General features: G+C 46.7%; 5 protein-coding genes across 5 annotated transcripts; 2 read left to right on the forward strand and 3 right to left on the reverse strand.

Moving 5' to 3' along the window:
• The first annotated feature begins 9,959 nt into the window (after positions 1-9,959).
• Positions 9,960-11,313, forward strand: BDV38DRAFT_291861 (uncharacterized protein). The gene has a single exon (XM_032061852.1). It carries the CDS (start codon positions 10,138-10,140, stop codon positions 11,101-11,103), a length of 966 nt encoding a protein of 321 aa, XP_031914872.1. The 5' UTR covers positions 9,960-10,137; the 3' UTR covers positions 11,104-11,313.
• A 1,061-nt stretch (positions 11,314-12,374) lies between these two features.
• BDV38DRAFT_281742 (uncharacterized protein) lies at positions 12,375-13,261 on the reverse strand (the record flags this gene model as incomplete). Its single annotated transcript, XM_032059623.1, has 2 exons — positions 12,375-12,897; positions 12,987-13,261. The coding sequence occupies 2 exons, from the start codon at positions 13,259-13,261 to the stop codon at positions 12,375-12,377; spliced, it is 798 nt and encodes a 265-aa protein (XP_031914873.1).
• Positions 13,262-15,901: 2,640 nt separating this feature from the next.
• Positions 15,902-17,845, reverse strand: BDV38DRAFT_60699 (putative cyclin-dependent protein kinase complex component). The gene is made up of 3 exons (XM_032063627.1): positions 17,798-17,845; positions 16,387-17,733; positions 15,902-16,334 (listed from the first exon to the last, which is right to left on the reverse strand). Exons 2-3 carry the CDS (start codon positions 17,665-17,667, stop codon positions 16,029-16,031), a joined length of 1,587 nt encoding a protein of 528 aa, XP_031914874.1. The 5' UTR covers positions 17,668-17,733; positions 17,798-17,845; the 3' UTR covers positions 15,902-16,028.
• A 1,125-nt stretch (positions 17,846-18,970) lies between these two features.
• Positions 18,971-20,359, reverse strand: pre3 (proteasome core particle subunit beta 1). The gene is made up of 5 exons (XM_032054257.1): positions 20,150-20,359; positions 20,040-20,085; positions 19,956-19,970; positions 19,626-19,901; positions 18,971-19,567 (listed from the first exon to the last, which is right to left on the reverse strand). The coding sequence occupies exons 1-5, from the start codon at positions 20,184-20,186 to the stop codon at positions 19,243-19,245; spliced, it is 699 nt and encodes a 232-aa protein (XP_031914875.1). The 5' UTR covers positions 20,187-20,359; the 3' UTR covers positions 18,971-19,242.
• Positions 20,360-20,627: 268 nt separating this feature from the next.
• BDV38DRAFT_60775 (alpha/beta hydrolase) lies at positions 20,628-22,268 on the forward strand. Its single transcript, XM_032063628.1, has 4 exons — positions 20,628-20,857; positions 20,943-21,455; positions 21,511-21,636; positions 21,695-22,268. The coding sequence occupies exons 1-4, from the start codon at positions 20,718-20,720 to the stop codon at positions 21,849-21,851; spliced, it is 936 nt and encodes a 311-aa protein (XP_031914876.1). The 5' UTR covers positions 20,628-20,717; the 3' UTR covers positions 21,852-22,268.
• Positions 22,269-22,295: the final 27 nt, after the last annotated feature.

Raw genomic sequence — 22,295 nt, forward strand, 5'->3', positions numbered from 1 at the left:
CAATTCTTCCCCACCGAGATGGTTGGTGGTGATCCTTCCTGTTCGAGGGTGCTGGGCTTGTGATGCGTTGTTCACAGCTGGTAGGCCACAGATGAGGTTGCAGATTGACCGGCCGGAACTACAAGGCAATCATCACCGGGTAGCACCACGCCAGTACGGCGTCATATTTGAGACAGTATAAAACAACGAAACCACCGATGTGATGCTGAAGCAGTGTACCTCTTTCAGGGAATGCAGGGTATTATTTGATGCTTGACTCGCAGCGCTTAATTGGCGAAGAGTAGAATGGGGCAGGCAAAAAGAAACGAATGAAGACCGGGAAACGGGACAGCGGCCAAGGGTCTGTTTTGAAAGACCGGCGAAGTATACGACTCGAGTAAGACGGGCGGGACGAGCGTTTGCACAGCGTCTAGCAGGGGTGTTGGTGTTGGAAAGTGGAGGGTTATCGCAAGCGGGTCGAGAGGGGTTGTTGAGGTCAGAGAGGCAGAGAGGGAAATGAGGAATGAGATGGAAAGTGATACTATGACCGCAATAATCCGAGAGGGGGCGTACAGTAGTATTGTTGTTGCGCGGTACTGTACGTATGTACGAATGTACGTCAAGGTAAGGTCCAGGAAAGAAGGATGCCCATCAAATCAAATAAGTAGTAATAAGTCATCGATGACGACCTGGCATCGATCCTGCGGTCCTATCAAATAAAAAGGGCTGCGGGTGGGTCGACAGTTGGTTAGTTAGTTAGTTCGCCCTGTTCCTGTTTGAATCTCTGACTGTGTCCACAAGTCTTTATTTAGCCCACTAACAATCGGCTCCGTAAACATTACGCTCCATCTTTTACTGGAGTCAATTACGAATAAATAAGCGCGGAGAATAGAAAAGAACCAGGGGTGTAGTCAGAGGGGTAAAGAAAAAACAAAACTAATAAGTAAAAAAATATAAAACGAATATTTCAATAATAATTAATTAGTTTATGCAGGCAAAGTATGATTGATCTAATCATTGATTAATCATGATTCTTCTGTCACCCTGCCTCACGGGATAATCATCCGATCCAAAAGGGCAGTGTTAGATTAAGTAAGATTCTCAATACAGAGTACAGAGTAGTTACTAGCTCAGCAATTAATATCACTATACCCAGTAAAAATCTATAACAAGAAGGACGAATAAAAAAAGACAGAGGTAGAGAGAGACAAGACACAGTAGGTATTATACACTGTACAGTAAGTGAAATCATGTTCCAAGACAGTTTTGGTATTCTTGTATTATTACCTGTTTGCGGTCTTTAGCGGTCTAGTCTGCCCACACGGAGATCTTGAAAGTGGTCCTCGGGTGTGAAAAGAGTAAGGCAGACAGAAAATTCGGGCGAATGAAAATTTCAGTCTATGGAAGATTTAGAGGGGGTGGAATTTTTTGAAAAAAAAAAAAAATTAAAATTAAAATAAATAAATAGAAACTAAAATTCCACGGACTGTGTCCGTACTTTCAAGCAAACATATCCAACTATGCTAGGAAATTTTCTTTTTGTTTATCTTCTTTCTTGTCCCGTGCCTTTGTTCTTTCTACTGGTACAGCAAACGATGTTGCGTTTGCTGACTCGATCACTGATCGTCAAAAGTCGATCTCTTTGAAGACATTTCCTAATTAGCGGCCGGCTCATCCATGGTCTGCCTCTACTGAAAGAAAATTAAATTATTATCGAGGCCAATAGTTTCACAAATACTAGTAGATACTAGGTCTGAGAAGTATATCCTTATATCAGACTAATTGAAATTGATTGGACGACTCTTGATTCAGTCTTTTCAGCCTTTGGTTGTCCATGTATGGATCGTTTTTGGATCTCCCCAAGGAATATTATTTCGGGCTCCACCCATCTTTGTTTGACTTGGGACTTCGGCTTTTCGTTCCTTTCCAATTCTTTCGTTTGGTTTTTTTCTCTATTCCTTGCTCGAAGTTTTTGGCCTGTACTTATGATAGAGTTTGTGTAAACAAACTGTTTCTCTTGAATTCAATGTTCCCTTTTCGAATGTACCCGTAAGTCGGAGAAATCATCCAAGGGAAAAAAAAAGAAAGAAAGAAAAACGAAAACTAATAAAATCAAACAATGAATAAATAATTACAAAGCGAAAGTTCAATACTACGTAATGACAGTGTATTGGTATACCGTGTTTAGTCTATTCCAACTGAATAATCAATAGTACTTCAGGAAAGTTTTCAGTCTAAGACAACTTCTAATCAAAGTGTCTGCATGGGGAAAACAGATTGCCAATTGAGATTAACGAAAGATCAATAGTAGACAAGACGGAAAGTAGATCGATAAAGTAGTCGCGGATCCCTCTTTGAAAGTGAGGTTAAATAGTGTTTGTGACCAGTAAAGAACAAATCTGACTCCTCTCATGGGCCTTCAAAGATGAGACTTTGTTCGAGAACAACCCAATCCGCACATACTTTGTAGAGCCATAGACTTTTAAGATGAAATGGTATGACTTTTGTTCTGTTTTTATTTTTATTTTTATTCTTCCTTCGTTATTCTCTTCCCTGCTCCTCTTATACCATGATGCTCTGATTCTGCCATGTTGCGATTCGTGATATATGAGTAAGGGGGAAGGGGAAAAGGTCATTCGATACCAGGTCGGTGTGCAGTCTTGCAGTAGTATGGTGCAACAATGCCTTTTTCTTACCACTTTAGACCCTGTCCATACATCCCGAGTTCTTTACCGCATGACCTGGGTACTTTAAAAGAGGAATGTGCAGGGGAAATCCCGAGTTTAATTTGATATCCCGGGATCAGTAACCATTACTTGGATGGGCAGGAGATACGAGGTACAGCAGAAGGGAGTTAAACATACACTAGTCTAGGAGAATCAAACGTACAATTTCCGATTTGGAGTGATCAAAAAACGATCCATCCTTGCTTTTTCCAGCGGACCGCAGCTCAACTATAACTAAGCTATTCTTCATGCTAAGTAAGCTATCAGTTAACCTCATTAACATCTCCAATTTAAAAAAAAAAAAAAAAAAAAAAAAGCAATGCTCCTGCACCCAGCAGACAAGGAGGTATTGATAGATCCAATTCACCACAACTACGTACTGTTCTCCTTATCGATTGTGGCCTACATCTGTCAACGTTCCTTCCGCTTGTAATTCTATGCAAGGATCCATCAAATTGCAAACGACGCGGTTTCATTGGCTTCAGGAGCATCCACTTCCTCATGTGTAATCATGTCACTGCCCGAAGGCTCATCTTCTTCGCTTGCCATTAGGTATTATTTCTTTCTCCCATCTGTCAGTCCGTCCGTCTATGGTCACACCGCTGGTTAGGACAAAGTGCGACAAGAGTCAACTGCATGCGCTTAAGCCCAACTCGCGAAATAGCCATGAGGGGAAAAGTGGAGAGATCCAGATTTACTGCCACTAGTACTCGGTAGTACTTTTGATTACAATCCACCTGTCAACACAATCTTTTGGGGACCAGAACATCAAGACAAGAGGCAATGAGTCAATGGGATCTTTCGCAGAGGCTGTACCAGGAAACATCCCCCGGACTCCGCAACCATGAGGGTGGAAAACATATTTAGGGCCAGGCTGACCTAGTGGAGACGTAATTATTTACGATTACCCTTCCTCGGGAATATTGCTAGCGTTTGCGACCTTTCTAGACCACCGTCGTTCCATGGATCTGGGTTGATGCTCCATGTCCGTGCGTGACTGGCGAGGCTGTTCTCAATCCACGACACTTTTCACTTTCAGTTATGATTTTCTATTATTATATGCAGAATCGTCAGGTACAACAACTGATCGACACGCCATTATCCTGTCCTGGATGATAATCCCATTATTAATTCGATTGAACCGCAGAGACTTCCGATCCTTAGATTACAAAGTTCTCGCCGTCACACATTCAATTTTGACAAAAAAAAAATTCTTTCGTGACAGTTCGCTTGTCGTCTATCCAAATCAGCCACTTGGTCCCATTGGTACTCGGTACAGGGCACTCATATACATCACACAGCGGCCCAATTGCCCCACATATGAGTAATGCAATACACAACAATCTCGCTAGAAGTTTTTATTCAAGGGTTACCTTGTATGCAGTGTGCACAACCAGCCAATTCTGTCGTGTCAAGCCCATCGGGGTTTTTCTTGATTTCAATAGCCACCCGTCGGCCCGCCGGATGTAGCCTTTTTGCATCCGCATATTTTTCTGGCAGAAACGGTCGCTCTGGCATGCGGGTCGCAAAGCCCTTTTTAAGGTCAAGGATAATATGCCATGGCGTGTGTACCAACTTCTACAACGAGCCTATGAGACCATACAGCTCTAAAAAAAAAATGCTATCTATGAGACACTGTTTGTTGCTTTACCTAGTTCTAACGGATTTCACGATGGTCACGATAGAGTTTTACAGACACCTAATAAGGTACATCGAATTTCGCCCTCGACCAAGGCGATCAATGCAAACCAAACAAACAACCCCTTCTCAACGCCCATGAACTCTCACCCCTTAAAGTGGCAACAGACAAGAACAACCTAACTAATACAATAATATACAGTATCAGCTTCTCAATTGTATCTCGGATTTCTCAAATTCCAATAGGGGAATATGAGGCCTGCGCTGTGTTTCAGAGACCTGCAACTATTGACTGATAGTTCTTTCAGGTGTTCGAATTTCTTCGACATGTGAGACTGACCTTGTCTCATGCTAAAACATGGCGAACAGGGGGTTCTCCAGGTCAGATGCAACCTGCAAAACACCACTAGCTATCCCTAGGCAGGGGTTGGCCAATATTTACGCCTAGTTAGACTCTGTTTGGAGTGCAAGAATGACATCAAACTGATGCATAGCCCCGGGGTTCTCTCCACGCTCCACACAATAATGAGGACTACGGAGAAACCGAGAAAAAATAAATCTCGGTTACCAGTACAAACCGCGAACTATATAGATATGCGCCTCATCTGTGCTGACGAGAGGCTATTGCTTAAAAGGGAATCTCATTGTTTTTGCTTTCTAGACAATGCTACACGAACGTAATAGCTGCAACCACTTGGAGATTCTTCTGGCTTTCCCCTTTTTTGTTTTGTTTTCTTTCTTGGTTTTTTTGACCTTCTCTTACAGGTATTGAGACGTCTATGCTGGTTACTTGTACGTACAAACTTTTCCTGAGTGACTGCCTACCCCGTAAACAATGCATGACATGACACATTCCAAACCCCTGACTACTAGTACTAAAATATATAGTTGCATCGAAAAGCAATAATCCCCACAACACGCTTCCACCCTAGTTCCCACCCCGATTAACCTCACACGAACCACAATAGTATACACAGCTGTAGTCCCAAGTACAGCACCAGTGAAACACCAGGAAACACAATGATACGTAGTATTCGCCTAGATATCACACCTCCTTTTTTAATTTTGTCTGGACATTCGTCTCGGATATACAAGAACATAATCATAAACTAGGACTTGATGTAGAGCTGAGAAGCGTTCCACATATGCAATACCAACGAGCATCAAGATGGGAAATTAATCGAAATGTAAGGCCCTCGAACAGTGGGAAGGCGGCCCTGAGGTGGACACCTTCGAACGATATAGTTCTTCTCGAATCCCAACTTGAAGGAGATCGTCCTAAAACGGTCGATTTCTAAATACAGCAACGATCATGAGCCTTGGCAGTATTTAGGATGGCTTCTTATGGGAAATGGGTCTATTTAATATATTGGATAAAACCCTTACTATTCAGTAATCTGCGTATATTCTGTGCAATAAGTCTATGACAATCGTAGTCGATGGGTCTTATGACGGGGCCCGCCGTTTTTAGGGGGTTTCATGCAAGGGCGCCCTGGGTAGTACGTAAGTAGTAGTCGAATGTCCTTTTGACTACCCACTGTCCACCCTATTTGACGAGTTTCACGTGAGGTACAATGAGTGTGCAGGAGTAGGTATTAAGGTAATTCCATCGATCATCGTTTTCATGGCATTGCAACGAAAATTGATCCCCAGAACCAGAGCAACGATGCCTCGTGATACGTATATTATATATCGAGCAATACAAAATCATCCTCCCCAAGCCCCACGTCGATAAGGACCGTGAGCAGATGTCAGAAAGAGATAGAAGGCTTCACTCGTTGTTCAGATCCATATCGTAATGAGCAGCAACAATGCCGGAGCCCTTAAATACCAGAATCTGCAATATTGAATGCTTGTGATTAAAACTCAATCGGAGATTATAAAGCATATACTCCAGATCTTCTCGGAAGACAACTTTGCTCGGAAATGCAGTCGCACATCCATCGCGATTGAGGGCCGCGATTTCAGAGGGGAGAAGATACGATTGCCTCTGAATGTACAATTGACCTTATCGAGCTGATATACCAAGGCAGGTAGGCGTTGAAATCGCTTTATCCTACGAAAGCAGAGGATTGCCATCGGGACGAACCGGGGGTTTGACTGTAGTCTTGCGACTGCCAAACCGTCTCGATAATGGAACGGATGCGCTCCACACCGGTGACCGTGGATGGGGTCATCGTAGCTAGCGCTCTCAGGACCAAAGCTCTCCCCCAGATTAGCTTCCTAGTGATTGGATCCTGCTAACTCTCCCATCCGCACGATTCAGCTCGAAGACAGCGCCCTAATCCATACGATATCAACCATTCAAATCTAGAACTATAAGCAGGGTACCCCGTGAAACATTTGACATAATAGATAACCGATAGCCTTCTAAATCGAAGCAGATCTGCAACAGATTGAAGTAACTTATAGGGCAGCTATCACAAGGCTCCAGCCACATCAGATCACATATCTAAAGGCATCTAGAAGGGGAAACATGTCTTATGAGCATGTATAAGTAGTTGAATGCTCGTGAGATTGTGTTCCGGATAGCGAACTTCTGTCATGCTGATACGAAAATATCTAAATCTTTCATGTTCATCGCCCTCTTCCCTATCATAATTATTGCTTCCAGGAGTAAATCCTTACCTAGCCATTCCTATACCTATACCATATCTAATCCCTAATCATATCGAGGAGACATCGAAAAAACGTTTGAGAGCGGACGTGGTCGATTTGCTCGGGAGCGACTGAATTCCTGCTGGGAAGTTCTGATAAGAAATGAATGCATCAAAATCACGAAAGACGGCAATATTGAAGACCTGAGCACGCTGAGCACCTAATTAGCCCGATACGATTTCGAGAGCTTGGACTTCGTGGATGCTTACATGGGTCCAAAACCGCCCGTTTTGTTCAATCCTCTGTATGTCAAGCAGCCCAAGAAAATACTTATCGACCCATCTCTAGAAGAAGACCATTGTCCTTTTACGGAGTACGGCCCGACTAAGCTTGGTTCTCTGCATTGGCACACAATGTATTGCACTTGGCATTTTTGTTCAAACGTACAGACACAGGCAGGCCAATTTTACACGGCCAAAGGCCTATTCCAAGGCTATTTGTCGTCTGTGGACTTCCCGAAGACGCAGAAATTAAGTTAGTGGCCAAGCTCCCAGCAGAAGGTTTACTTACAACACTGAACACTATTTGTGATTTTAGCCTTCCTAGCACTTTCATCCTGGGGTCAGCGTATAGACCGCAACCGTAAAGGGCTATCATTAGGGTGCATATCCTCACATGATTATGCAAGTATATCAATCTACCATTAGACAGGGAGTCTCTATCTTATTCGGAGAGATGTGTGCACTGCTTTCTACTATGCAAAATCGCTGAACCAACTGAAGGTTGAAGCGGAGGATGAACCGAGGCTCTTCATGTTAATCAGAGACCGCCCAAAAGAAACAACTTTAGTTTCTGGAGTAGGTACACTTCCCTGTCTTGATAATTCCCTACGTAGGCCCTTACCCTGGATGTTCATCTATGCTTGCATAGATTAGCAGCGAGTTTCAATACAACAGTCGAGGTTCTATAGTTCCGAGAAGAGATCAATGGTGCCGGCCGTCCATTGTGGGCTATAACTTTCTCGAAGTCGCTACCTGTTGTTAAACCTTCGCAAAATACCAGATTATCCGACGTGTTGAATGTTTCCATGTATCAATCGGTGAACTATATGTTCAGCGGCAGAATATTCAGTGTTGTGTTTTCGGGTATTGAAGCATGTCACTCACGGAGTGATCTTCAACAGAAATGAGGCACTCTGTAAAGGTTCTTCAAGCGGTGGCGCCTCGCCTTTAGCTTTGAAACAGGGTTAGTTCAGAGATAAGTACATAGAGACAAACCTGGATCAAAGGAACTATATTCCGTTGTAATGATCAAGGGCTTCAAATCGCTTTTTCTTTGTTTCAATCGCGACTCAGACAGTCGTAGCTCATTAATTCATTCTCGAGGTATTGATAAGTTGCAGCTGTGCCAACGCACGTATATATAGTCACTCGGATGTGGAAATTCATCACTTGCAACGTCAAGCTAATCAAAGCTCTAACTTTTTGGTGAAGGAAACATAGGTGGTTCAAAAAAGGAGCTCGTCATGGTTTTATCGGTATATATAGCTATGAGACTTGAGGAAAGGGTAACATATCATCTCATAACTGTAGCCGTGACCCCTTTGATCCGGCACCCCTACTTGAATAGATTAAATACTATAAATGTCTTCTCATTAGAAGCTTATTGGTTCTTCTCTGTTCAGTAGTATGATTCGACCACACCGACATAGCCCAGTAGTGTCCCGCGGCGTAGTAAATGTTGATTTGATCTCAAGAATAGTCAGCGTCAGTGATCCATCTTTAACATATATATAAGTCAGACCTTTACCTGTGAGGCAAAAGGATTAACTGTATATATCCCAGGCCCCCGGCGTTGTTGTAGTTGGTAGCTAGAGTAGTAAGATACCCCAGACCCCTCCCATCCTACCCAGCCGAGGTCTGGATTATGAGGATATACATACCTGCTATTGTCCCCGACCTATCACTATCACCCAACCTAGGTCGGGTCGATAGTCATAATCGCGACAATTGATAGAAGCAGTTTAGTAAATGGTTGATCGCCACAATGAGATGCGAGCTTGTCGTCGGAGACTCGGCTGTCATCTACACCTGACAACAAGGGCCGCATGCACATTTCAGGGTCTCGAGAAGAGGGATAATTGATGTCGCAGAGTCTTTTTCAAGATCGGGGGCACGGAGGGGAGCGTCAAGTTTGCGGGCCCTCTTCAGGGCTTGGGATGGGCTCCTGCTCGTCGTCTTGGACGCTCTCAAGAGGCAGTGGCGCGGGCAGGGGCTTCGGTGGAGGTGTTGTCGTGAACCTGGCCCAGCCTATTGTGGAGAATGTTAGATCGAGTTCATCGTTGGTGGAGTGTCGATAACTCTTCCAAAGACTGAGATCCTTGGGCAGCTTAGAGCGGGGCTCCCACCCAGCATTTGCCCGGTTCATGCTCTTATGGTCAGGGAAACAGCAGTGACGACGTTGACGAATGATAATGGCGATTGGGGGAAGGAAGGAGAAGACCTAAAAAGGGAAACGGTCACGAGTGTTTCCATGGGGATTACCCAACGGGAAGGATGGCATAGGCACTGAGGCTAATCTCGGTGTATGGCTCATACATCGGTACTACCTGATATCAGCCCTACTCGGCATATTGAAGTGGAAATATGTATTTTAAGGTACTACTACTAGTAGCCATGGAATGTATGCAAGTGCGGAATCTAACTAAATCGCAGTATAGCTGCAGACAGGACAATATCAAGTTGTTATAGTGCTACTGCTAGGCCGAGTGCTGGGTTCTATATAGAAGGAAGCTGGTGTCAAGCTTTCCCATCTTACAGCCTCTCCTTCTTAATGCTCAGCGAAGTCACCCTCTGAGCACCTTCCTTATGGTAGTTCAAGTAAACAATACCTTGGAAAGTGGTTGCAGTGGCAGTTGCCATTCGGTAGCAACACGCACTCTCTCCCTCTCCCTCCTCCCCCAGCCCATTTCTCTTTTCCTTCTTTCTCTCTTCCTCTTCTTCTCTTCTTCTCTTCTTCTCTCCAACACCTCATGGTCGTCTGATGCTAGTATCCTGCTATTTGCACTATACGCTTGTCATTCACCTTTGGTGTTTTACTTACGCTTAGCGGCGTCTTTTTTTGATCCCCCCTTTTCCTCCTTTTTTCCGCCTCTCCCCTACTACCTTTTTTTCCGTTTTTTGACCAGGTTTGACAGATGGCTCGCCTCTGCATTCCTGGGTTTATCTTCCGCCGCGACAGGCCCTCCGCACGGTTCACGACACAACCAGCCTTTCGTTCATTCCCTCGAAGTGTCAGCTACCGTGCCAACCCTCCTGTCTCGCCCCGCTCCTTTTTGCCGGTCTCCTCGAAGCCCGGCGTCCACTCCTTTTGCACCTCGTCGACCTCATCGACCGGTGACCGTTCCTTTTCTCAGATGAGCCAGGGTTCTCATCTCCCGGTTCGCTCGGTAAGAGCACCAGCCACTCCTTCTACTGCTGCCCCAGCTCGCACTGGGGTGGTGGCTACGCTAAAGGCCCTTTCTTCCCGCCTCGCGGAAAGAAGGGCGACTCGACAGGCCCGACTCCGACCCTGGGCTCAGCCCAGCTCGACTAGTCGCAAAGCGTCCCCCAGACACCCGTCGGCCGCCCACCGCAAGCCAGCGCCCACCAAGCCCGCCATCCGCAAGCCGACCAAGCCGGTCAATCCAGCGGGAAACAAGGCTAACCGTGCTCAAAGAGCGATTGCTCGGATCGAGCATGCCCTTACCAAGCTTGTGCCTACAAGCCGTAAGGTCAAGCCCGTGAAGAGCGTTCGTTTCGGCGAGACCACGGTGATCCCTGTCTCTCGCTGGATTGTCCGGTCCGAACACTCCTTTCACTTTCCGTCCTGGTTCGGTTACCTCCAAGGCTGGAGGGTAGTCCCTCTTTCAGAACCCGATTGCGACGGCGAAACCGAGAAATACATCACGACGTGGGGCAAAGACAGGTACGACATGCTCACCAGCCACGTCGATTTCATGGTGCTCCCTCCTGTTGGAATCCCCTGTGGCCGGCAAGGGTGCGCCTGGGATACTATGCGGAGCATTAAGCTCCAGCATCCCAGGTGGACCGAAGCCATGGTTATCAGGGGTTTCAACATTTGGCGAGAGAAACAGAGGCAGCGTGGAAGGTTTTACTTGTAAGCCTTCCGTCCCAACCCAAGTCTTTCTTTAATTGCCTCTTTCTCTCCCTCACGTTCCTTACCACGTCCCTTCCCACGTTCATTCCCACGCACCTTCCCACGTTCCTTACCCCAGAGCATGTCATCCACTCTTTTGTCTTTTTTCCTTTGTTTCCATTGATTGGCTGGCTCTGGTCTTTCCTGAAGACCATCCAGGTGCTGCTAATGATTCACAGATGCTGGTGTAATGTCCTGCTGTGATATTGGTGGCGCAATTGCATACCCCAATAGGTACGTACGATGCCTTCTATTTCTGGGTATTAAGGGCTGACAAAAGCAGAGGACGTCCTAGGTTTAAGGGTTCCCTATTAACAGGGGTAATGACGCACACCCGTACGCGGGGCTTAAGTCGTACACCTTTGCCAGGAGCACCAGCCACACCCGACGAACGACGCCGACGCCGACGGACCGACTAGATGGAGGGGCTCCAACCGATAATACAAGGCTTGGTAATGTAGTGACGAAAAGATAAGTATTGCCGTCTTCACTCAGTATTGGCTCTGACTAACCGCGTGTCGTTTCAGATGCGCCCTGTGTCTTTGCCGAAGGCACAGGGTTCATTCAAGAGTACGAACAACAGACAGACAAGTACCGTCATTCCCCTCCGCATTGGCTCCGACTAACCGCATGTCGTTTCAGGTGTGCCCCGTGTCTTCGTCAAAGTCACGGGGTCGGGTGGATTAGGTGGGAAGAGTTGGATAAGGTGGGTGGAGTGGTAGCGGTGGTCCGTGCCTTATGGAGTAAGTCAGCCCTACTAATCTTAACTCTAACTTTATAAGCTGACGGGAAGACACAGCGGACTACCAACGGATGGAACGGGAGGTGGACGGGGAGTCGGGATTGGGGTTGTGGGTTGGGTGGATGGGGGGTTTTGACTGTTCAATCTTCGGATTGAGCAGGTTTTTCCTTTGTTTTTCCTTTGTTTTCCCTTTGTTTTCTTGTCTGCATCAGCAGTATTACATCTTCTTGTCATATAATAAACTCTGACACTTAGGAGCGGGTGGGCGGGCCAATTCACGTTGTTTTGCCTTTTTTTTTTTTTTTCTCTATCTTACTTTCGTAGTTTTGAGCACGTAGATCCTCGTAAAAACAAATTAAAAGGGTTTTATATCTATGACCTGACAACGGATTTAGCCCGAGTTGGAAAAGACTATATCTCTCTATAACCACCGAGGACACAGCACACTAACAGGAATATGAAACATGGAACAGTAAAAGAGGAAAGGCACTCGTTCAAGTCATCAACGAATTCCATAAATCCGAAGCCTTCTCCCCCTTCAACCCACGATTACTAACTTGCCCCGCCGCCGAATAACATCGATCAACCACGGCCTGCGGAGCATTGCACGGACTCCGAAGCTGATTACAAACGAAAACCATCAAGGTATTAATAGTTGTCGACGACTTATGTGGGAAATCATCCTGATTATTCGTAATCCACGAATACTCCGTCCGTCCATCGAGTCCATCCGCCCACCGGATAGTCGGATCTGAGCACGTCCCGTAGTCAGGACCATCGCCACCGTCTGCACCGTTTGTCGGACTGGAGGTCGCAGTAGCTGTAGCTTTGGTGGCCGTGGGAGTCTCGGCATCTGTAACAGTAATTGTGATCGTTTTGGTATCTGTTACCACCTGGTTGCTGGTGATAGCGTCGGTTACAGTGGAAGTGAACGCTTCAGTTATAGTTGAAGTTTCAGTCGGGCCATTAGTTGTAATGGTTACTGTGTTTGTGGGACCGGGAATGGTGGTTGTTGGACTACACATAGAACGTGGGTGTCAGTCTCGATGAATTTCCCTCTCCCCCAGCCTCCTTGTGGTATGTACATATACTTCGACTGAACTTACCCAGGAAGATGATCAGTGGATATAGCTGTCACTGTCACTGTCACCGTTTCTGGAGTGCATACCTCGTCATTGTTGTTATTGTCGTCGTCGTCGTCGTCATTTCCCCAGCTAGGACCACCAGATTGATCATGTCCTCTGGAGTCAGTATTTGGTCCACAAGCCCCATTCCTGCAAAGAGTCCCATCCTCCGATGGAGCGGGAAGGCCCACTGCCCCCGGCAGGATCTGGAGAAGAAGGGGGAGAGTAAGAAGAATAGTAGTAGCCTGGCCGACCATTTTGAAGGAATGATAAAGATAGGTAAGATATTAGTATGTATGGTACATAATACGAGGGATCTGAGACAAGATATTGGATGGGTGTGATTTAAGGGTTGTCGAGAGTATTATGATACATGGATTAGGGCTTTATATAGTTTTCTCAAACGAATGGGGTTGGATTGGTGACTGGTCAAACCGCATCGATGGTCTGCTAGGTAGAGGAGAGATAGTACTGCAAGTGGAAAAGGATTATACGCTTTCAGGATTTACTTCTTGGGATGACTTATTGTGGCAGGATCATGATTTGTATTCGGTGGGGCATTTTCCGGACTGGGCATGGGACTTTTGGCGAAGCTGAACTGACATTGTGACTTGGATAACCCAAGTAGCAATCATTCCTTTGGTTGTTCCTAGGAGGAGTGTTGGTGTCGTAGATAACGTAGAGTTAACGCACTTGGCAGGGGGTGTATGTTTTCCTATGACAGATGTACTTGTGCTCCGAATAAGCATTATACTTTCCGGGGGGCGTAAACAGGCCCAATGGAATGGCTGGGTCTTCCGGAATAATTAATTTAATTTCTGGTTTCGGAATCAATTCCATTGTTGCCGGTTGGGTTGGGTTAAAAACAGGGCTGATAGCGCCCGCCCCACTCCACATTCTTGAGGTATACCGGACGGTTGCGGACGATTTCTGTCATGAGGTACTCCGTATAGGACTACGATTGTGTAAAGCAGTGATGATTGCGCTGTTGAATGTAAAGTAGCCTGCTTTGTGTATTGGCAAGTGTTCGGCTACACTTCAGTCTGGGTGTTGCGCTTCTCTTATTAGGTATTTTAATAGACTTTTGTATCAGAGTCGACGGTACAAACCGTATCACTTCGTCCATTCTTGACCCGAGTCGAAATCGAACACCGGTAGCTGTTGACAGAAGAGTTATTCTGCATGATATGTATGTCACAACTGCACGTAGCCAAGGCTCAGCACGTATATCCATAGGACTCGTTCTCTCTGACGGGCTAACCTTCTTCAGAGCCCATAAGAATGCTACAAGATCACCTCAGAGCTTTTCATCCAACCCGTACAAGAACGCTCCGATCCCAGTGATGAGCGGTCTAGTGGAGCTCACCTTCCCTGTGTCATCGAGTATCTCCTGCACCAACACTTTTGAACACTTTAGAAACGAGTGATCTTGGCACATGGCTAAGAGACCAATTACCCAACGCAATGTCAAACTCGACAAAGATTGCACCGTCTTCAAGGTAATCCCACCTGAGAGGCAGAGATTTGATAGTGGATGAATCTGTCGAAGGGTCAAATGCCGCTAAATCTGCGATGTTTTTGGGCAGATATAACATACAGATGAGCGACTCGTTCTCGATTTGAATCAACATCCAGGTTGATATGTAGATTGTGTGAGATCCGCAGTAACAAAAGCAATATATTATATGCACACCTTGCTAGGGTGGGTTGTACCTAAAGGGCATAAGCAAGTGCCTTAGGGAGCTGAACCATGGACTGCCGCCGCATAAGCTGAGGTTGCAATCAGATGCTCACGGACTTTGTACCAAACCTGCGTGAAGTCTTGCCTATGACAGAGTGAATAACACATCCATACCATCTTATTTGAACTTTCGTGCTCGAACCAGTCCAGCAATGCTGAGATGCAAGCATAACTGGGTTGCTCGGTATCTGCTCTTAGGATTTCGAGGAATCTAAATTTATCATCTCTTAATACAAGATCGTTAGCAAGGAATTCGAGAGATGATGAGTCAATTGTAGAAGGATAGAAAGGACGCTTTTACTGCTGACTGCGCACAAGTCACAATGGCCAGCCACGTCAAAGTCTTATTTTCCTGGGTACTGCATATTTACCGTTGTAAGCCTCCCGGAGATGGACAGGGCGAAAGCTATTAGGACAATAAACTTCAGCCGTTTGAAAAGAGTAAGAGGGGTCCCAGTGAAGCATCCGTGGGCTCGTTAGGTATTGAATAATGGGAAAACACCCCACCTACGACAAGAAATGAATCAAGATAGAGAAAAGGATGTTGGAAAGCCGAAGCGCCAGCCCTGTCGAGAGGCGACCACAATTTGAGGCCTTTGAATAGTAAATTGTCGATTAATCGCCCTTCGTTGTTTCTGCTGCAGTCACCGTTCTGTAGCAGGCAATTAAACCGTCTTGTCAACTCCAAAGTCAGCTATAATACAGTGTATGGAGAGCACGCATCGAGCTGGTCCCCTAAGTGAGTCCACCGAAAACTACTGCCGGTGGAAAATAGTACGTGGTTGAGAAGAACCCTTACTCGTAGGTCTCAGACTTGATCTGAAACAGGGAGATATAGATGCGAAAATGTTGATCAGAGTAGATTATGAAGAAGGCAGACCAAGTTACAAAGACGAAACGATTCTCGCGGCCGTATAACCCAGACAACAGTAGAACGCCCGAAAACACCGGCCGATGTCAAGATAACATATGCAGAGGTAATGGAGTTGTGTACAATAAGTACCGGAAACACAGAATAATCGGGATCCATGAGAATCAACACAGATAATATACCAACATGCTAGCAGCCAAGAGTCTATAAGTAGAAGAACAAGTCGTGACCCGAAGATGCGCGCACTAAAGGAGATCGCCAGACAAAAAGTAGTGGGGGTATGTGACGTCAACTGGAGAGACAATCAATCGTTGATACTTAGAAGCCACAAATGACATCATCCTATCGAATAACAGTCGCTAAACCGTGCTTGGAAGAGGGGAGAGCGTTGAATGTTTCGACACTCAAAGAGTTACGGTGGCGTTGGGGTCTGTCGAATTTCCGGCTGATCGGGGCGACGCTTCTCGTGAGACCGCATGTACATCGCATCCGATTGAGGGTCCGTCCCCGTAGATGAGCCGAACGGACGAGGCACCTCTGTTTGAGATGTTATCTGCTGCTGTTGCTGTTGTTGAGCAACAATCTCCCGTGCGTAAAATTCGACAAGCATGGTTCCATATGCTTCCAATTCTTCAACTGGTATTGAGAGTCGAAAATCGTTTAGTAGTAAGAATTGAAGCTCGAGGTGGTTCAGCTCAACCAGCGGAAGACCTCCCACCTAGAATAAATTAGCTCTGGTAGGAAAGGGACCTCAGAAGACAACAAAATACCTTCGCGTATCGGGAATTAGTGTAAAAAACATCGGAAAAGAATTTACTGGCACAGGTCACGCCCGCGATGACCAGCCGGTGAATGTTAAAACTATCGACAACAAAAAATTGGGAAAGATAGTCATCTTCTTGGGGTTGCAAAGACGGTGATATAGAAGATGGACTTGTCGGGTCCTGCGCTCTCATTCCAGCAGAAGAAGGGGGAGTCACCATGGGCGAGTCGTGCGCAGGTTTCACTGCCGACGCCTGAGACCCTGGCCGAGAGGCGGAGTCCGCTCGGACATGTCCCCAGCGCCGCTGGAGACGCTCCAATTGGCCTTTGTTCACTAGTTCGGTCATGCGATCAAAGTACACTAGTAGGCTTAGGAAGACCTCATAAGTAGTTGGACAGTACTTATGAATGCGAGTCAGATAGCTGAGAATGCTGATGCTCGGTACATTCTTGCCATGGAATGCAAGCACACTCGTGGCTTGCGGGCTAAGGCTTGCTGTGCCATCAGGGGGCGGGATATGTCGATGAATCTGCTCATGGTGCGTGTCATTGGTCGTGGTTATTTTCGTAAGAAGTCCAGCGACCATTTCAATAATATCGGTGACTGGCATAGAACTAATCTCATACTGGCGCTCCTGGCACCACTGCCCGGGCATTCGATCCCTCTGCGACTGGGCCAAGAACTCTTCGCTGGCAAAGCTCTGGATATGAGACAGATCACGGACCTTGATGCGGCTCGGAGAGTTCGCTTCTGACCCACCCAGTGACCGCAGAGACTGGTGTGTCGGCTTCAGCCGAGGTGAAGCGGGAGATGAGTGACTCTCCCGGTGAGAACCGGTGATCGGCGCTGCAGCAGTCTGGTTGGTACTCACATGTTGGGAGTGATGGAGCGCGGGGTAAGTGGAAGCGTCAGGATAAGGCACATGGGTGGAACTCATTGAGGGAGGCTGGGTGTGTGTCGATCCCGGCGTGGCTGAAGATTCTCGCGTGGACAGTTGAGATGATGTGTGAGATGACCGGTTGATATAGGCAGGCACATCATGCGAAGAGTGGGAGTGCAGACGAGCAGAGCCGGCGACGGATGTTGATGGCGGGGCTGTGGAGGAAGTGGGGGTGGTACTGGTCGACGTGGACCTGGAACTACCGGTGTCCAAGTGAGATGATGGGTGAGAAGTTTGATGGGATGAAGGTCGATAGACGGATTCCGAGGGAGTGATGGCGCCTCCCAGCATGTTGTAGGAGCTGTCAATGTGGTCCGACCGCGGCTGGTTGAGGAGGACTGATCCCATGTCAAGGCGCCTGGGGCGACGGCTAAAACACGCGGTGGTCTATGCTAAAAGCCAAGGGCCGAGAAGCTGCAGAAGTCAGCGACAGAGCCCGTTGCAGCGACATACGAGGTGAGGGGTCATTAAGACCAACAGATCGGACAAGGGGAATCATTCAGACTCAAGGTGTATGGTTGATTTAATAGGGGAAAAAAAAATGAAATGGATGAACAAGCAATAAGAAACGCAGAAACCAAGTTATTGTACGGAGTACCGGAGAGAGAAAGGCCGGGTGAGGGATCAGATACACTTAATTGATGGGTCGCTTCGACTATCGAAGACGCAATGAATTGAGCCTAGATCAATATCAGGTGAGAGCGCACTTAGTGAACCCAACCCAGGCTGGCAGCGGGAAGGGAATCACAGCCGATAATCAAAGACAAGGAACTCCATTGCGCTCGATCAATGAGAGAAGAGGGGATAAACTCCGATTTGAATTGAATTAGAAGCAAATTAAAAAGAGCCCCCAAAACAACAGGTGGAGGAGCAGCTGGGGAAAGAGAGGAGGGGGGGTGAGGGTAAGTGGTCGGGGGAGAGTATGGGTGTGGCGAAAGGAAGAGGTGATCAAGTCCAGAATGAGAGGATCAGAGGTGCAATCGATCAGTGACTTCAAAGGGCCCACCGGGCAAGCAGCACTCGACCACAACCACTCATGCAAGTTTTATTTGGTCCCTGAACTTGCTTCAAAATTTAAAAATAACCACTGACCTTTCAGCGTCGTCATTCCTACTGCAAGGACAGATAATATAAAAACATACTCATTATGCTATGCTATAAGAATAGTCTCCGACCACCGATCTCATCCAATGTAGGTGCGTATCACCTGGAATGGAGAGGGTGGGACCTTTCTCAGCGGATGGTCGACCCTTACAACAGAGTAGAATTAAATGCTGGCCAGGAGGTAACTATTACTTACTACTATGTACTACTACATACTTATAACGGCCCGGATCCTGATCGTCGACTGGATAGTGTCGACGCATAGACCAATGACGAGTCTCCGGACGCGCAGGTGTGTGGATGAGCGAAGAACGATTGGTGGTGGTTTTGTGTCATAGTGCTTGACTGCTTGAATTCTATTCCTCCTATTGCTCCAACCCAATTAGTTATTGATATCATTTATGGATTGACCCTCTTCTCCGGTTTTCCCCCCGACATTAATGTTTCCACCGAGCCATGTTTTGGGAAAATGCTTCCTTGTTACTTTTTGGATGATGGAACGATTACTACAACTATTCATAAAAAATAAAATAATTAATTATTTTATTTAGAAACAAAATATTAGAATTAAATTGAAAACCTAAGTGCAGTATATATTACTGCAAGAGAAACCAATGTCAAAAACTCAAAAATGCTACTGTCCATTGGCAAGAGATTACTTGTTCTCTCGATTTGATATTTGTGGAGTTCCCTCTAATGCCCTCCCACAAGATCACAAAGGTTCCTCTATCATGTTACTCAGATGGGGGGGTTCACAGCTAATCACAGTTCAATAGAAAGAAAAGTCGAACAGATCATCATTCAATACGATTATATCCATCAGTTGGTGGTACCCGGCCCGGTGTAATCCGTGTCGGGTAGGTAGAGATGTCTCTGAGCTCCTTTAGCCGTCAATACTACCAGTCGAATCACACCTCCCGAGCTTCCGTCCCATTTGATAGCCTCTCGCAAGGCTGCCCGAACAAAGTTAATGCCTTCTTCTTCTGTCATATTTTCTTTCCAGTTCGCATCACAGTAGCCGTAAATGTAGGTCGAACCAGATCCACCAATGGAATAAGGCTGCTTGTGTAGGGATCCGCCAAGCGGTATCGAGTATACCTGGCCGCCATGTCGGGGATCGTATCCGGCGATGATGATACCAGCACTACAGCCAGTTAGGTTAGCGGTGATTCTTTGCTCCGAGAATAGGGGAGAGCGCCTACGACAGCATATCCTTGTTCTCATAGCACAGCTCCTGAAACAGTGACGCGGCAACCTGGGTGCTGGGGGCCTCATTGTTGGTAATCGAATACATGTTGAGGTGATAGGAGACAATATCCGCGACGGCTTGCGTATCTGCAGCAGATCCGGATCGACAGCACCAGATGGTATCATGAACCTGCGTCAATTTGTCGGTGACTCGATTGGCAATGTAAGCTCCCGTTGTTGTCCGGCTGTCGGCACCTAATATAACACCATCTTTGAAGTTGATCGCCATACTATTCCTCGTCAACACCCCATCTGAAAGCATGTGGCTAGCCGTTTGAACTTACATCGAGGTACCTAGGCTATTTTGAAGAAAAGAAATTAGCTAACATGTCGAGGGGACACCATCATAGGTCGGGGTGACGACATACTTGACCTCGCCGCTCTTCAGGTGGTTCATATCAACATGAATACCGTCTATCATGAATTATCAGTCACTGCACTGCTGCATCGCTCTTATCTCGATGGGGACCTATCTGACCTTCACCAAGCATGCCTGAGGCGCCGTGACCGACCATATTGGCAGATGGAGAAAGTATAGTGGGACTTCGTGAAAACGTGCAGCGTAGCTCGCGATAAGGCACAACCAACGACTGGTGTACGTTGATGAAAATGGACCGGCGAGCTAAGGGAGTATCGAAGTCGTAAGGGCTGATGGAAGGAGGAGGGATGAGGTGTTAATAGAATGAATATTCCGAAGAGCTCTGACGGAGCTCAAGGCAGGCGAACGCGTTACGTTGGCAGCTGAAGCTGGTTCCGCCGGGCGGTGAGTAGGAGCAACAATCCCATTGGTCAGACACACTCTCCCCGCAAGCCTCCTGAACAACTTCCCCCAGCCATGGGATCCGGTTCGAAGAAACGCCATCATTTACCGGCACTTGAGCTATTGAACCCCGTTTTCAAAGCTCCTCCCTGAAAGCTTGGGCCCCGCGTCATTTTCCTTGCTATCTCCTTACCTCTTTTAGACTTTCGAACTACCTCGTGTCTCAGTTCTATCAAATACTCAAGTCTGCACGTCCACAGCTACCCGTACTAACCTGTCCACTATAATGTCCGAGTCTCCGCCGCCCCCACCGTCTTGGAGTATCACCAGCATGGCCAACAGTGCCGCTCAGTACCTAAGGCTGCCTGTTTTGGCATCATCTGGCTTGGCAGTTGTTGCCAGCGGTCTTTTGTATTTTAAACAAAAGTTAGTGCTGTCCAATTTCGTGTGCTCCTTTGGTAGTATAGTGTATCCATAAGGTGTATGAGTTAGAAGTTAACCACGTGTGCAGTGAGTTGATCTATCCTCGCAATGTCCCTACCGATGCGCGCACCAACGTACCGAAGCCCCGACAGTTTGGGGTCAACAATTACGAAGAGCTCCAGATTCCTACGCCGGATGGAGAGTCATTACATGCGCTCTTCCTTCGTCCATCTAGGAAAGGTCTTGCCGGTGATCTTACTGTCTTGATGTTCCATGGAAATGCCGGAAATATTGGTCACCGGATCCCGATTGCGAGGGTCCTACTCGATATACTAGGTTGCAATGTGCTTATGCTGGAGTATCGCGGCTACGGGCTTTCGACCGGCGTCCCGGACGAAGCAGGTCTAAAAATTGATGCGCAAACTGGACTCGACTATATCCGACAACGAGCGGAGACTAGCAACAACAAGGTTGTAGTTTATGGGCAGAGTCTAGGAGGAGCGGTCGCGATCAATCTTGTGGCTGAGAACCAAGAGAAGGGTGATATTGGAGGCCTGATTCTTGAAAATACTTTTCTGAGTATTCGCAAGCTGATTCCGACGTATGCTCGCTACCATCTACATCACCTCACTCACCCTGTGCTAACGTGCATGTAGGGTTTTCCCTCCCGCCCGATACCTTGCTCGCTTTTGTCACCAGTATTGGACTAGTGAAGAGATTCTGCCTAAAATCACCAAAGTCCCCATCCTCTTCCTTAGCGGATTGAAGGACGAAATTGTCCCGTAAGCTTCCTCATGGTACGGCCTGCAGGAAACAGAACTGACACAAGACCGTGTATAGTCCGTCAAATATGACTCAGCTCTTTGCTGTTTGCCAATCAGAACGCAAATTATGGCGTACTCTGCCAAACGGTGCCCACAATGACAGCGTTGCTGAACCAGGCTACTTCGAGCATATTCATTCCTTTATTAAGGAAGAAGTCATCGATCATGACTGATAGATGCTCGCCTCTTGCATGAATGACCTACCGCCTTAGGCTGGCTTCAGTATGCAGGCTTTTGCTGTTGGCCTCTTCTACTCAACACAATCACATTTCCCCATTTACCATCTCCTAATACTTCTTGAGCCTATTACAAAAGAAGAGCCCTGGGGTCTTTTCAACGATTCAAAGGTGACTGCAGTCAGTGCTGCCCTTGTTGCCGCGATAGATTAACGATTAATTCTTATTCCACCAAACTCTTTCCTGGCTCGCCTATGCCAGGCTTTGTTCATATTTCAGCTCTACTTCTATTCGTGGTTTGGTACGTGATGCCCTAGGCATTGACGTGGTGTATTCATACAGGTTATGTTCGGCGAAATTATGCGCTTACGATGTTTTTTTGTCACTGGATTCTATACGGGCGTTATATCCTATCAGTTTTGATTTTATAGGGCGGTTAAG

This window comes from Aspergillus pseudotamarii (assembly GCF_009193445.1).
Source record: "Aspergillus pseudotamarii strain CBS 117625 unplaced genomic scaffold BDV38scaffold_19, whole genome shotgun sequence".
In the NCBI taxonomy this organism is placed as follows: Eukaryota; Fungi; Ascomycota; class Eurotiomycetes; order Eurotiales; family Aspergillaceae; genus Aspergillus; species Aspergillus pseudotamarii.